Raw genomic sequence first — 16,823 nt, forward strand, 5'->3', positions numbered from 1 at the left:
TAACTGCCAAGTGAATATCACTGATAAATAACAGCATATCACAAGGGTCAGCAATTCCCGGTATGTGTGCCAGAGCATGGCATGCAAGGCCATTTTGCTGAGTGTGCCGCAGCTGGCATAGACTCTGGGCAGCTGCTGCCAGCCAAGGAGCCCAGGCTGCTGATAGCTGGTGGCCAAGAGCCTGCAAGCCCTGCTACAAGCAGCCTGGGCTCCATGGCACGTAGTAGCTGCCTAGAGCCCGGTACAGTTATGGCAGGCAGCCAGGAGGCTGCCAATAGCTGCACTGGTATCCAGAGACCCAGCACTGGGTCCATGCTGGCAGTGGCTGCACACATACCTCCAGGAGGATGGCAGAGGGAGGGGCTGGGGTTGTGATGCCCCAGGCCCCTCCCCTGCCATCTCCCTGGAGATGTCCATGCCCCCACCACCACCCGAGAGCCCAGCGCAACTGTATGCAGCCTCCCAGCTGCCTGCCACAGCTGGTCTGTGCTCTGGACAGTTGCAGCAGATGGCGCACAAGCTGCAAACACCTTCACCAGGCTCTGGAGCCCCAGCAGTGACTTCATACTGGTGGTGACTGAACGTGTGCCTGGGCGAACATGGCAAGGATGGGCCAGGGCAGCACAACCCTGACCCCTCCCCTGCCATCTGCCCAAAGGCATGTGTAGCTGCCACCAACAACCAGGATAAAGCCCCTCACGGCATGCCCCGTTATCTTAAATATGTTGAGTGGACTGAGGTTGGGTATTTTTGGTACTCTGGCCACAAAAGTTGCTGAGCCCTGGTTTGTCATATTGTTGGCATTGTACTACATGGTTACGTTTTATATTTTTAAAATACAAGTTACAGTGTATGCAAGTATAGGTTAGTGGACCCACACAAAGTGTCAGAATACTCTGGGGCTCAAAGCAATTGAAGAGAAAATTTGTACAATCTTTGAATGCTCAACAAATGGGATATAGATAACACAGCTTGCCTGTTATGCAACCCTGAAATTCCATGACTATAAAATAGATTCAATTACATTTTCCATAGAAATAATTTAACTGAGATGTCAGATTGCAGAAAACTATGGGACTACAGATACTGAATGTTATACTGCACAGGTACACCAGCTAAGAGTGTAGAAAAAAATATTGCAATCCCTTTTCAACACAGCTAGCCAGAAAATCCTCTAATGTAGATATACCTATGTTGACAGAAGGATACTTTTGTTATTTTAACCTAAGTTTTATGGGGAGGTCTGCTGTTCTGGCTTAGTGGTAGCATTGTTACCTACAATACAGGAGACCCAGGTTCAGTTCCAAGATGTGCACATAGCTACAACCATCAAGGCACTTAATATCCAGACTCAGTCTGGCCTTCGGATTCTGTCTCAATGGCCTAAAGCAAGGATGGAAGATCTGGGCAAACTCTGTTCTTCCACTCCTGCCTAGACATCTGTGTCAAAGGTCTGGGTGACCTCTCACATATGCACCATAATCCAGAAGAATTGATGGCTGCCTACTACTTTGGGGAGTTGGTATGACAGGCAGAAAGAACTTTCCACTTTCATATCCTGTATCTGGACTAGCAGGCTCTGTCAAGATAGGTATATTTCCATGGGTTCTGCAAATAGTCCCTAAATTTTATATTCACACAGATATGAAAGTATGCATGATAGAATAATTTTGTAAGTACTTCTGGTGCATATAAGCAGTTACACATCTTAAAAGCTTTATAATTAAATACATACAATTTTAGAATGGTTTCCATTTAAGCATTTCAGGATTCTTTTTAAGCATTAGTGAATTAAATTTCATAACCCTTAGAATACCTAAGCATTATTTAACGTCAGTGTTCCCATTTCTAAATGCTTAGCAATCACATTTTGAGAAAATTATCAATAATTTCAGAGATAAAACTTTTGGTTGAACCTAAACAAATCAATATGATATGATTTTAACATATGAATTGTGTGTGCAATGTGTGTGAGACCTCTTAGGTCTGATTTCAGCTCTGCCAAGAACTAGCAGTTACAATTTTTCTTCCAATGGTACTGCTTAAAGTTAACTACATAGCCAATCTATGAGAATTGAGAATTGTTATAAAAGTAGGAACTGGCATACTAGAGTTGGAATTTTCAAAAACATTTAACAGAGCAAGTTAAAATAACTGGCTTCAAAACAATATCTATATATGTATATATTGAAAGAGGTTAGCTTAAATTTTCTCCCTCTCTCACTCTTTTCATTGACATTATCACACACGGACTGAAGAGTTTACTCTAGTGAAGGTTAAGCAGAAAAACAACTGAGACTACAGTAACGTCTGAGAGTTCTTCTATACAGCCTGGCCCTGGCTCTGGCCCTGGTGCAGTCACAGGGAAAGCCTCTTGCCACTGATGCACTGCAGAAGCTATGAGGACTGCACTAGATTGGAACTGGATTGTTTCCAACTTGAAAAGTTTGCCACTGCTAAAATACTGCATGGCTACAATAAACAAATGAACCATAACGAACACACAAAACCCCAAACCCAAATGCCACAGCTTAGACCCACCAGCCCTTTGGACTTTAAGTTACTAAACAGAAGGCTATTTTGCAAAAAGAAAGGATCATCTCACTCTACTGGTAGCATTTTAGAAAATGTTATTGTTATATCAACAAACTAAGATAGTATGTTGCAATTTCATAATGTTTCAAGACTGATAAATATTTGACCAACAGAGAGAATAAAAAGCTATTTCTAAAATAAATAAAAATCAGAAGTAGAATTTGTTTCGACGAAAAATGTATTTAAAATTAAGATAACCTATGGTAAAACACAGATGATAAATCTATACAAATCATTTAAAAGTTTAAAGCAGTGGTTTTCAACTTTTCTGGACTTGAGGCACCCCTCCGTAACTGTGAATTGAGCGGCACCCAATTTAAAAAACTGATATGCTCTCTACTCCTTGTAGAGAGGCTGAGCAGTGGGGGTGGGGAATCATACAGGCAGGGGCAAGCCTGAGCCTGTGCTTATCGCCTCACACAGGACCCTTCCAAGGATCTGGCAGCACTCAGGGGTGTCACAGGACCCTGGCTGAGAATCACTAGTTTAAGCAGCATATTTGCTGCAGAAAGTCAAATCACAAAACTGGGGAAAAATCTTTCATTATTCACCTAGCATTTCAGTCTGTAGATGTTTCATTCTAATCTATTCAAAACTGGGAAACCATTTTTTTTTTTGCATTTGAATTCTAGCTCCATTAAAATACAGCCTGACAAGTTATATTTAAGGACCTACCAAATTTGGGGCAGCTGCTCCCCACCCCCCTCCATGGTCTGAGCGTGGTGCCAGTCACCATTTTCAAAGCAGAACACAGTGCCCATCCCCCTCTGATTGGCTGAGGGGTCCCAGAAGTCCTGCCCCTCCCCCCCACTTGTTGGTCAGTCTCATGCTTTTTTGTGGTCCCTGCACTTTTTTGTAGGGGACGTATCAAAGATTCACAGATTGTAAGAGGCTAGAAGGGACCTTGCAAGATCTATGGCTCTTGCAGGAGAATGAAAACTTAAAATCCCAACAGATATCTCAGGTTCTCAAAACCAGGACAAAAGTGAAGGGGAAAACCCAAAACCTGTCAAAAAGATGAGCCTACAGGCAACTTGTCCTAACCTAGTTAACTCATTCTAATCTAAAATTAAATTTTACATGTTAAAATAATAATAAACCCGCCCCCCCCAGCTAAGGTACGTGTATCTGTCACGAGCATCTCCCCAAATGAATGGCCTGGCCGCAGCAAAATGGCAGAATGCTAGGCTGTAACACGAGCCTCTGGACGGGTGACCCCTGTCACACTCACGAGTTAGGGAAGTCAACCGCATCGAACTGCCATCGAAGCAGGAAGGAAATTGCAACATAACTGGCTAAGCAGAAAACAATGAGGGGACTTGCAGTGAGGAAGGGGCTACTGATGAGTGAACAGAATGCTGGCAGGAAGGTAACATAATTGACCAGTAAAAATAAGTGAAAAAGAGTAAGGGTATAAAAGGGTAGAGCCACGAGGCCCTGACGGGGGAAGTTTGAACCGTAACTTCAAGCATCACAGGGCCTGCGGACTGATCACCCGCAGGGTTGCCCCCCCGGCCCTGAGTGCTGCCTCGGGTTGCTCTTGAGGCCTCCGCCGAGAAACTAATGTTCCCAGCCATGAAGCTGCTCCTTTTGTTTGCTGTAGTGGTAAGCATGCACGTAAAACTGTAGCTAGTTATGTTTGTATTTGTCTGTCTTTCCTGTAAAAGACGCGAGCCGTTGACCAAGTCTGGGTCTAGGGTCTTGGCTAGCCGCACCAAGGTTGTCTGCAATCTTGAAAGCAAGGGGCCTTGATCTGAACCCCGTGACTCAATGGACGTAATTTCCCGTTTAGCTGTTTGTAGTTATTTTGATTGATTATGTTTTGATTGTTAAATGACCTTTTAAGAAATATGAGCCGTTGACCAGGTCTGAGACTAGGGCCCTGGCCAGCTGCACCAAAACCACTCATGGTTTTGAAAGCAAGAGGCCTTGACCCGAACCTCATGACCCAACGGACATCGCTCCTCAGCTTTGATTGTTTGATTATTGTATGTCGTCACAGATTAGTATTATATAGGAAATCATTTGCTTGAGTTGTCAATATTTTATTGCAAATAAATATTGCATATTAATCATAAACTGCATCCTCATTGGTGTCCAGCCCACCGACCTAGCCATAACTGGGCATTTTCAACCTAGTCCATCAGTATCTAGATGAAGAAAATGAAGTTGCTATGTTTCACAGAGGCCAAACACAGAGAGGTAGTTAGCTGTATTATTCTGAAGTCAGGCAAAAGCAAGGCAGGGTGGTACTTTAGAACAGTGGTTCTCAGCCTGCAGCCCAATCAACACACTGCTGTGGCCCATGTGACATCCTATTAAAACATTTGTTAAATGGATAGAGGAAGTAAGTAGTGAGAGCTGCAAAGTGTGGCCCACTATAGCAAATAGGTTGAGAACCACTGCCTTAGAAACTAATTCATTCAGAGAGGCATAACGTTTTGTAGGCCACAGTCTACTGTCAGAAACTATGAACATATGAAGTATCATGGCATCTGACAAAATACATTGTTGCCTATGAAAAATTAAACCTCTCTGAATGAATTAATCTCTAAGGTGCCACTGAGCCCTGCTTTCAGTTACCAGTAGCGTGAATGAATGCTAATGGCAGCGAGACACAGCTATCCACTATGCCCTCTATAAGAAGCAAAGGGAAACTCAAATTATATGAGCAGCCCCAACATACTACTGACCAAACTACACTGATGTCAAGTGTATATGCACAGAATATGCAATATAGGCAGTCCTTGGACTTACAATACAATTGGTTCCTGAAAACCCCATCTTAAGTCGAAACATTGCAACTTGGAACCAATTTTCTCATAAGAAACAATGTTATAAATGGGAGATTGGTTCCTGAATGAAGGCCCGATATCCTGTTTTCAACAAAAATACCCCAGAATTTTGTACTTAATCAATTATAGATGAGTAATAACACTACATTAATGTATTTCTATTGTAAATAGCAATCATATTAATTTGGAAGGATTTCTTTGAGGTGACTTTGCTGGACTTTTTAAAAGGCTCTTGGTTAGACTTCTTGAAGGTTCTTGGCTGGAGTCTTCTTAGGAGTCTGGGCTGCAGGTTTTTCTGAAGTCTTGTCCTCTTTCTTAAAGAAAGTGTCCAAAGAAGTTTGGAAAGATGTTCTCCAGGGAAATGAGCGACACAGCGAACTTGTTCGCTGGCATGGCATCACATCGAATTAAGTGTCGTAAAGTCGAAACTGATGTCATAAAGTTGAAACGGGGTGGCAATTTATAAATGTTGTAACTATGAAACCTTGTAACTCGAAACATTGTAAGTCGAGGACTGCCTGTATAGTTAGATGCATATGTGAAGAACTGTGCAAACTGAGTGTGACTGGATTTTTTGGCTGGGCTTGATATAGCTCATGCAGTCTGATAAAGAAGATTTTCTACCCAAGTTTCTACTTTCACCATCTAAACTTGAATTTAAAAAGGAAAGATTATAGCTCTGCTAGTCACAATAAACAAACAAACAAACAAACAAACCAACCAACCAACAAAAAGTAAGCTAAATATACATTGATATAGGTCAAAGACCATAGCTCCAGTTATACTGTTGCTTAGTATATGAGAAAACACGAATAAGGGTCTTGTGTGCTGCTTCAAATTGAAACTTCATGGGACAGTACTAAAACTGACATATAATAAGCTTAATTTCAATGTGCCATTGCCTGTAAAAGCTCCAAGCACCTAATGCTGTGGGGGCCAGCCTTTTTGCAGGTATGCCACATATCAGCCTCAAACCCTCCCTGAGTGCCATTCCAATACCCTTTCCCTGCTTAATAAGCTGAAATTGTTACAAACTAGGTTTAAATCCTACCTGCCAAAGCAGCATCCTCATCACTTTCTGATCCATATTGCAGTGCCATGGTTATTGCTGATAAACGATCCCCTTGGACTGCCCGCTTGTTACTTTAAAATTTAAAAGAAAAACAACAATTATGAAGTGAAAAATGCTGCAATTATCAAAAATCACTGTCCAATTATTCTCTGCAGACAAGTATTACTAATTATAGGGACACATCCAGAAGATCCAAGAAGACTATTCAAATATGTGGGGCGTTTGCAAAGAGGACTGGCCCACAACATTATCTCTTTGTGAAGTGCTCCACCAAATCAAAAACTCAGAGAGTTAATATGATAGGCTAAGAAAGAATAGCCTAATAAAAGAATAGGCTGTTCCCCCTGCATTGTTTTCATCCTCTAACATTTAGAAGGAAAAAAAATAAAAAGGTAATCAATTAAAAAGTACCTCGTTATTTTATATAAATGAAAGACTTTATAAAACAGAATTAGTAGTCTTGCTTACACAGAAATTTAGTATGCAGTAAGCAAGAGTGAATTTATGATGCATTAGCTACTCCACACCAACTCCCCTCATGGATACTTTCAGTGCACACTAAGAATGACCGTAGGAGAGCTTCATCTATCTTAGAGATAAGAGTATGTTGCTTCACAATAAGAACATCTACAAAGCAATTAGTATGGAGTCACTAAGGCACTGTAATTTTGCACTCACTTCCCTGTATGGGCAAGCCTATATGAAGAATCAAAATTTAAGGGATGAACAAGTGAATAAAACACAATGCTGTATAGTCTACCTTAACTGTATTTCAAATTCATTACTTTTCTCTTGTATGTTTTCTCCTTCATTTAACATTGTTTTAACGTCTTTATTCTTTAGTTTCACAAATTGTTAAAAAATTAAAATGCAAACATCTTTTCTGAGTTGTGATAATGTATCTCTGGCAATTTTAGCATGCCTGGTTTTGTAATAAAGCTTAAGATGCTGTTTTTTAGAGCATTCCAAAGAAACAGACATATTTAACATTTTTATGATAACTGACACAATAAAAATATAGAATAATTTAGGTTATACAATCTATTAAAACCTCCTGTACAGGAGAACAGTGATTAAAATATCCAATACCATATTTTATCACATACAACATGCACCTTTCCCCACAAAGAAACAGCTGCTGGAAACTGGGGTGTGCACTACAAGCAAGAAAATACAGTGTCAGTAGTTTCTGCTGTTTAAGCTCCTGTTGGGCAAAAGTTAAAGCAAATCTGCAAGTGATCCACAGGGAACAAAACATTGAGCAGGTTCAGCTCCCCAACTGCTGCCACTCAGTTGCTTACTACAAGGAAAGATAATTTTTCTTAATCCGGCCTTTCAAAAACAAGCTGTTCATCTTATTTTGGGGTGTGGGGTATGCAAGAAAAGATGGTCTGTGCTTAGGTTATTAAACTATGGCTTTAACATTTCCATGACAGGTGGGTAAATCTTTATATTAGACAGACAATTTACTTACCGGTAATATTTGTTAGCAGAATTTCTCTCATCACCAACACTGCCCTTACCCTGCGAGGAAGGACCTGTCAGCTTGGAAGCAGCCAAGTTTGATGGAGTCCTTTAAGAATAGGAAAAGATGCAGAGAAAGGAAGAAAGAGACACCCACCTTAGAGCCAAGAAGAGAAGCAGCCAGAAAAATCAATCTTTCACAGAATAATCTTGATAGAATAAGCAGACAAAAGAGCTCAGTGTTGGAATGATAAAATGTTGCATAGCTAAAAATACAAAGTGATTTTCTGAGACAGAAACAAAAGTTAATTATAGCTTAAGCAGTACGGAATTTGTTTAGTAGGTAGAAAGAGGGTTCGAGGCAGAGTGACAGAACCAACACTAAAATATTTCTTTCAGCCTACAGCCTAAGTGAAATGTTGCCTAACATCAGGAAAAAGTTAGCAATACACACACCCAAGCATACCACTTCACCATGAAACTGCACTAGGTTACTTGATTGTATTTTAAACATCTTATGTAAACAGAGGCACTTACATACATAACCAAAGAGCAATTTGAAATGATAAATGGCATGGACCATTTCACATAAGAGAAGAGTTGGGATTTTTGCAATGATCAATTGCCAGCATCTTAAAAGTACTTAATATTAGCAAAGAGTAAATAAAGCATTAAGCTTCATTTATCAGTAGTGAAGAAAATACAGGTTTAAATTAGGATGAAACATGCTAGCAAAATCTAAGGAAATATATTATGAAAAATTATGTATAGCTGAAACAGAATCCAATTGAGGTGGAAGGATTATGGAATTATGCACAAAACTACATAATTATATGGAATTAACTAAGATGAAAAGCATGTTAGGCAATAGCCCTGTGCTCAAGATGAACCAACCAAACACTTCAGGGTAACAGCAGAAATATTCGTTACGAATATACTTTTCTCTCTCCCAAATAGTCTCCAAGGTATTTTTCAGAATTGTTTTTATTTGTTTGAGAGTATTTTAGCCTACAGGAGGGACAAAATGTTTTTTGTTGTTGTTGGGTTTTTTTAAAAAAGATGCAGGAATCAAGTTGTTAAGTTATTCTAGCCTTGAGGAATAACATCTTGGCCATATAATAACATCTATCAAAAACGTTAAAATGTTCAAGTTAAAATGCAAAATAACTTAGCAACAGAGGAAGGGTTGGAAGTATAGGAGAGAGGAATTCAACTAACAAATATTAGTATGATCAATCTGTCAGTCCTCTTTACACTAATACCCTTATTTTGAAGATAATCAGCCAAGACTGGGCGAAACACAAGGTGAAATTCTTAATCCATGTAAACTCCGAAGGAAGTAACAATTAAGGGCTTAATCCTCCAAAATGTACACACAAAGTCCAGCGGTTGTTAAGTGTTTACAGAATTATGACCTTCCAGATAGAAGTATATTACGAAGGAAAGCTGACAACTTGAAATCTGGCCAGTTAAACTTGTGTTTCTTTTTTTTTTTTTTAGATGAATTTCTTTTGTGTTTAGTCACATTTTCCTGTTTTGCACAGTGGTTTTCTCCCACAATACGCATATAAACACAAAACACACTACATACTCCACACATATCCAACCACCCAAAAATAATTTATACTATTTTCTCTAATCTTTCATTTACAATAACCTTCATAATTCAGCAACATACCTGCAACAATGGGAGGTAAAACATTTTAAGGAAACATTATTTTTAAGCTATTTCCCATTTAATGTAAGGATGTATATAGAATTCTCTATTTTAACTCAAAAACAGCGTTAGTGGAAAAGTAAGGATTTCCTATTCAACATAAAATGTATTCTAACTAAATCCATTTCATTTACCAAGAAAAGCTCCATTTCTTTTTCTACTGAAGAGAGTCCTAATTCTTGGTCTGAGTTGAATGATTTCATTTAGCTTTTTACATAAATTATATAGTTGAACCTGGCAAATATTTTGAAAATCAGGTTTCAGTGTTATCAGTTGTTAAAAAAATAAAATTTATAAAAGGCTTTGCATATATCCAAATACATTTTAAAGTACAACGTGTAAAATTACCCCTTTTCATAGTTTCATAGTTTCATAGTAGCTAGAGTCGGAAGGGACCTAGGTAGATCATCTAGTCCAACCCCCTGCCTTGGCAGGAAAGAGCACCGGGGTCAGATGACCCCGGCAAGGTGCTCATCTAACTTCCTTTTAAAAATCCCCAGGCTAGGAGCCTGCACCACTTCCCCTGGAAGCTGGTTCCAGGCCCTAGCTGCCCTGACTGTGAAGTAGCGCCTCCTAATATCTAATCTAAACTTACCCTCCGCCAGCTTGTGACCGTTATTCCTGGTCACTCCTGGCAGCGCACGGGGGAACAGGGACTCCCCCAATACCTGCTGATCCCCCCTGACCAGTTTGTAGCAGGCCACAAGGTCCCCCCTTAACCTTCCCTTGTGGAGGCTAAACAGGTTCAGGTCCCGTAGCCTCTCCTCATAAGGCCTGCCCTGCTGACCCCTGATCATACGAGTGGCCCTCAATAATAATTGAAACAGTGAAGATGTGGACAGAAAGCAAAAGCTATCTTTTTCCTAAAGCAAATATCATGTGTAGGCATCAGCGATGTGTAGGGGGTACATGCAGGTACATGTGCACCCCCTGAGATTGCCCGTGTACCCCCTGCAAGCGCCAGCCATGAAACTGGAAGTGCCGGCGGAAATGCACTTCTGGTTTTGCTGGTTTCGCCACTGGTGGTTCTGGGCTCAGTGATCAACCACTGGGGGATCCCCCATCTCCGTCAGTGATCTGGTGCCCCCCTGACTTGGGAGGCACCAGTCACCCATGTGTGTAGCTCCCTCCCCCGCCAGGCCTCTCCACCAATCAATGGCGAGGAATGGACCTGCTAGGAAATCTGCTTTTCATAATGTGACAAAGCCACAAAAATTCCTTTGTCTGGCCATGAATTAAGTAGGCCCCTACAAATAATGGAAGTTGAATAAAGTTTCAGTTACGAAATAGCTTAACACACTAAGTTTCAGGGCCAGATGTGTCTTAAAAACAGGAACGGCTCATCCATGTAGTGTATTTCAGCAAAAGATAACTTCAAAAACCTATTTCTATGGTTTTTAGAACTTAAAGAAACAGCAAGTTAATTTAAGATGTTATTTTGGTAAATCTGTTATTTTGGCAAAATTAAGTAAATACATGGAAATCCAACTCCAAGCAGCATTTTATTTGCAATACCTGATTCGAAGACTTGATTTGGCCAACTCGCTGTGTTCAATTTCAGCCTTTTTCATATTAAATATTTTTTTAATTGCATTTGCATCCTGTTAGTTAAAATAAAAATATATTTTTTGTAAAAAAAGTAGTAAATTAATCAAGAACTTGACTCTAAAATTTATGCATGGGTAAATATATATTTAAAACATTATCAATAGTTTATATTTAATATATATAAAAAGCTTGTATTGAAAAAACAAAAATTAGAGTTCTATATATTCCAGCTTAAGAATGACCCTGCACTACGGGTGCACCAATAGAGATTTTGGGGGCTGATACCGATAGCTAATATTTAAGGAGGCATATCGACCAATACCAGTCCGATTTTCGATACAGCCGCCTCCAGCTGGTAAGTCTGGTGTGTTGGAAAGAGAGGCTTTGGAAATTTTGCCGCTGCTCCGCTCCCAGCACCGCGGCCACCAGCTGCCCCGCGCAGCCCTGGCTCAATGCCCTGCCTCCACCCAGGCACCAGGAAGAGCCTGGGCAGTGCCAGGTACCTGGTGGCTGCGGAGCTGGGAGTGGAGTGGTGGCGAAATTTGGGGTGGATGCAGCATCCTCCCGGCACTGCTGGCATCCACTCCAAACTCAGCTCCTGCTGAGGAAAGCCCCACAGAGCCCTAGCTGCAGCCTGCCCCATACAGATCCAGGGGTAACACACTCCCCCCATGCCCTCCCGGGATGTAAGCAGTGGTGGGAGCCGCCTCCCCACCACAAGCCATGGCTCCGGACCACTCTCCTGCTGCATGGGCAGTGCCTGCCTCTAACCCCTCCCTCACCGCAGGGGGCTTTGATCATAGGATTCATAGATGTAGGGCCAGAAGGGACCCAAGTAGATCTTCAGGTCCAACCCTCTGCCCTGGGCAGGAGAGAATACTGGGCTCATATGACCCCAGCTAGGTAATTATCCAGCCTCCTCTTAAAGACACCCAAAGTAGGAGTCAGCACCACTTCTCTTGGAAGTTGGTTTCAGATCCTAGCTGTCCTGACTGTGAAGTAGTGCCTTCTAATGTCCAGCCTGAACCTACTCTCAAATAGCTTATGGCCGTTATTCCTTGTTACTCCAGGAGGTGCTCGGGGGAATACGGTCTCTCCCATTCCCCGGCTGGTCCCACCTGGTAAATTTATAGACGGCCACCAGGTCCCCTTTTGCGAAGGCTGAACGCATTCAGGTCCTGTAGCCTCTCCTTGTATTAGATGAAGAAACAAACATATCCCATGTGCATCCTGAAATGATCCTTGCTTCATAACAAATGATTAAAAAAGGTAGCTGCAATTAGTAATCTTTGAATACACATTATAAACTGCAGCTGAAGGTAAGCACAGAACAGTAGAGCGCACATGAAATAGCTTTATTTTTTCCTTTTAAAATACTCCAAGCAAATATTAAATCTCATAGATATGAACCTGCACTCCCCTCCCCTTCCACCACACCACACTGACCAGCTGGAGGCACCTCTCCACGCTGCCGGCTGTGCTCCTTGATGCCTGACTGCTGCGCTGCAGCTGTGAGCATCAAGGGCATGTATTGGCCAAGTTATTGGCCATATTGGGCCGATATCCAATGCAGCAAATTTTCTTTATATTGGTACTGATCCGATATCAGACCGATGCATTGGTGCACCTCTACTTTGCACAGTGTAAAAAGTCTCCAAAAGTATACTGGGAAAGGAGACACTTTGCCACTGAAATTCATTCACTTCTGGGGCGCATGAAAATATGAGGCAGCAAACTTTCACATGCACATCAGCACAATAGTTAACTGAGAAAAGAACCAGGGAAAAGGGATGAATGTTGATAAAAACATTTTTGCAAGAAATGGAGTATGTTGTTTAGTATCCACAAACAGGAGGAAGGCTTTACAATAAAAGCTTCTCTATATTGCACAGAACTGCACAGGTAAGGATTAAAGCAGGGCTGGGCAAAATCAGACCCACAATCCAGATCCAGCCGCCAAGAGATTCTATCTAGAGCCCATCACGGATCCCTCGGCCCCACCTGGCCCAGGCAAGATGGATGCCCTGTGGCCGGATAGGATCAACTGGGCACCCCAGCCAACCCGAAACATCTTACTGAAACTCCTGAAGTACCCCTCTGACCCAAATAACTTCTCACTGCTTGATTAAAAAGTCAGCCAATACTTCCATAATATCAATCTGTAGTTCCAGACGCGTATTATTTAGTTACAAATACATAGACAATTCATCATCTGTTCCTAAAATTAAGCCAATTTTTTCATGACTCCTTTCAGATGCAATTGATGGCAAGAACCTCCATATACTAAGGAAAGAACAGAGAAATAGAGTTTCTATCTTCCAGAGGGAGTTGTTATTAAAAATACATAAATAGCAATTGTTATGTCTTTCCTAATATTCCCAAAGAAATTAGAAATGTTTTAGAACCTTATAATACATATTATTTAATAACTAAAACAGTATCTAAACATAGTAAGACAGATCTTGAACATCCAAGGCTAACCTTGAATACTTGAGATCCAGGCTCATTGTATGTTTTGGCATTCTTTGCTAAAAGATCTATATCCTTGGCCATTGCATGAATACTTTTGTAAGTTCCATTCTAAAAGACAAAAAACAGAGCAGATTACCCTTTAATTAAGTGATCAACTACTCCTTTTCATCCTATCACATAAAAAGGGAAGAGATTAACACTGGAAAGTAAAGGGCAACCTTTATATAATAAAAAGGGCACATTCCTTTATGCGACATGTAAACAATTTGAGTAATTCATTGGAAAAAGAGAAAGAAAAGGAAATCAAAATGGAAATGCAAATATAAAAGTTCTCTTTAAAGCTATGTACACATGTTCAAATAATCTTAAAGTCTCCTGGGTTTGTTTCCCTGGTAGGAAAAAAAAAAAAAAAAAAAAAAAAACTTACCTGGAAACACCTGAGCAGACATTTAAATCCTCAGCCCCTGTAAAGAAGACAGTTTGCAATGCTGATGCAGTGCAGTGTTCTCTGCAGGCTCCTTCCACCTGCCTGGCAGCTCTGATTGCTTGACCCAGACTGTTTAAAGGTCAGCCCGTGTCCCTCTGCTGCACAATGTGAAGATTGTGAAGGGGGCATGTTCTGTTCCTTGCTTGACTGGAACAACAGAGTCCAGCAAGCCCCTCAGGTGGGACAGGAGCAAAGCACCCTGGGATGCTGGTGGAATGTGCAGTGACTTCTCCCAGAAAAGAGTATAAAACAGACATTCGCTCTCCTGGGAGCATTTAACCCTGGTTGTTCCCTAGATTTTTTTTCTCCTGGGGAAAAGTGGTGAAAATCTGTATTCTTGTGGTTTCTCCTGGAAGAACAGCAACTCTCAGGAGAAAATGCACATCTGCACATGACTGAAGTGTGAACAGAGCCAAATGAAATACTGCATGAAAAACCTTTTTAATAACTTACCCAAATATTAAATACATATTCTGATGATCCACCTGATCTACCTAAAGAAGCTGTGGAATCTCTATGCTTGGAAACTTTCAAAAACAGGTTAGAGAGACACTTGGCTGAGATGGTTTAGTCAGAGACGATCCTGCTATAAGCAGGGGGGCTGGACTAGATGACCCTGCAAGGTCCCTTCCTGCCCTATTTTGCTATGATTCTGATTACAGCTTTCTGCACTCTTATCACTACTTCTACTCCAGTAGGCATGAGCAGTCAATAGTTCCTGGTAGGAAACACTGATAGCTGAGATTACAGAACAATATTTCCAAGTATTTAGAGAGAGAGAAGTTTTCTGTGCAAAACACTAATTTTTTGCAAAACACTAATTTTTTGCTCTAGGAGTTCAAAACATCAGCAATTAAAAACTGCATAGGGTAGCTGAGAGAAGGCAAGATGGTCATGAGAATGACAATAATATAATTGTCAATAACTTAATTTGCAATGTAACTATTACTTGACAAACAGCTAAGTTTATTATTATAAATGGCCAAGAGCCTTGATACATGGCCTATAACTCAACATTTAGTGATCTAGGACACTAACTTAAACTGCAACTACTTTCAGTGGACTAGTACAAGGCTAAAAGTCTCTGATATCAGGCCAGTATCACTGTCATTTCTTCAGGTACCTATTTAAATTACACTACCACTTCTGATGCATATAAATTTGGGCTTTTGTATTTTGACAGAAAACAAACAAGCTTGTTTTTAAAAAATATACAACCCATTAGCATGCTCATATACTATACCTGTATCCTCTGGGCAATTGTCTTAAGATCAATGGGCTCTTTAATTATTGCATAATAGTCAGGATATTGCTAGAAAACAAAATAAATAATAGACCTATTAGTATATAAAAGCACAATGTTTATAAAAAGAGAAACACTTTAAAAACAAGACCAGTGTCCAATAAGGAGAGAGGCACACTGGCCCACTATGTGTAGACCTATATATATTTATTTGATATATTTTAGGATTCAGGAGACCTAGGTTCTATAGCCAGCTTGGCCACTTGGGAAAGTTACTTCCCTACACACCAGCTTCCCAATCTGTAAAACAGAGGCAATGATTGCTTACATCTTCTATGAAGTACTTGGTTGATTTACTGAAAAAACTGTTCTATAAGACGTAAGTATTATAGTTGATAATTTGCTAAAGTCAGATTAGAAAATGGATCCTACCAACAGCAGAAGGCTCAAGTACAGGTTCAAAAACAGTTTTATTATGTTTTATACTTGTGATATCATGCCTGAAATAATATTTCTGCTGCTTTATATATGAATATTAGGAGTGTATTGATAAAGATTTTCTTGGCTAATTTCGATAGCTGATTATTAACCAGCCATATCAGCCATTACAGGAATGCAGCCAGGCAGCATGAAGAGCACCACCCTGCAGGTATGTCTGTAGAAGGGAAGGGACATGGGGGAGCAGATCAAGGCCCCCAGTGAGGGAGGGAGTGGAGCAGGGGGTGCTGCCCCAGGCAGGGCAGTGAATGGGACCCAGGGCTGGGATAGGGAGCAGGACTGGGCTGTAGGTAGCTCGTTCAAAGGAGCAGTGTCCTGGAGCTTAAAAATGGTTAAAAACCACCCCCACACCTCCCGGACAAGCCACCCATGGCTCTGTCCTGCTCCCTGCCTTGTCCCTGAGTCCCATTCACTGCCTTGGCTGGGTAGCACCCCCAGCTGCAGCAACAGCCCTGCCCCTCCCTCACCATGGGGGTCTCGATCTAGCCTGCCCTCCACACCTGTTCCTCTCCACAGACTTTCCAACAAGGCACTGCTCTCTAGACTGCCCAGCTGCATTCCTAGCCATGGACACGTGTGTAGCTGTGCGCATGCACACGGCGTCCAGGGGTCCAAGCCAGAAGGCATATTGCATTTATCAGTGACTAAAGAAGCTGATGTTAATTTTCCTTTAATCGGTGTCAATCTGATACGCAACCAATATATTGGTGCATCTCTAATGAATATTATACTATTATGCTATGTTTTTTATAAATATTGTATATGAAATTTAAGATATTTTCAAATAGAAATTTATATGTTTGAAAATAATTCTCTTTGTAAATTCATCAATAGAACTAATGATTTTACAGATTCCTTACACCATGGGTGTCAAACATACTTGCATACCACAAGCATCTTTTCCCCAAAAATCAGTCATCCAAAATTGGGGT

The 16,823-nt window shown here is 40.9% G+C and overlaps 1 protein-coding gene across 28 annotated transcripts in view; it reads right to left on the reverse strand.

The window, feature by feature from the left end:
- PBRM1 (polybromo 1) overlaps positions 1–16,823 on the reverse strand; it is a 126,682-nt gene that overhangs the window by 83,419 nt on the left and 26,440 nt on the right. For 21 of the 28 annotated variants that reach the window (XM_090021520.1, XM_090021526.1, XM_090021519.1 and 18 more), the window contains 5 exons: positions 15,394–15,462; positions 13,673–13,771; positions 11,159–11,244; positions 7,937–8,035; positions 6,442–6,533 (listed from right to left, as the gene is read on the reverse strand). In XM_090021520.1, coding sequence (XP_089877646.1) covers positions 6,442–6,533; positions 7,937–8,035; positions 11,159–11,244; positions 13,673–13,771; positions 15,394–15,462 — 445 coding nt within the window. The remainder of the gene's footprint in view (positions 1–6,441; positions 6,534–7,936; positions 8,036–11,158; positions 11,245–13,672; positions 13,772–15,393; positions 15,463–16,823) is intronic. The other 7 variants (XM_090021530.1, XM_090021514.1, XM_090021528.1 and 4 more) reach the window with 1 other exon arrangement.

Source organism: Crocodylus siamensis, chromosome 11 (assembly GCF_052110815.1).
Source record: "Crocodylus siamensis isolate JL-2025a chromosome 11, ASM5211081v1, whole genome shotgun sequence".
Classification (NCBI taxonomy): domain Eukaryota; kingdom Metazoa; phylum Chordata; order Crocodylia; family Crocodylidae; genus Crocodylus; species Crocodylus siamensis.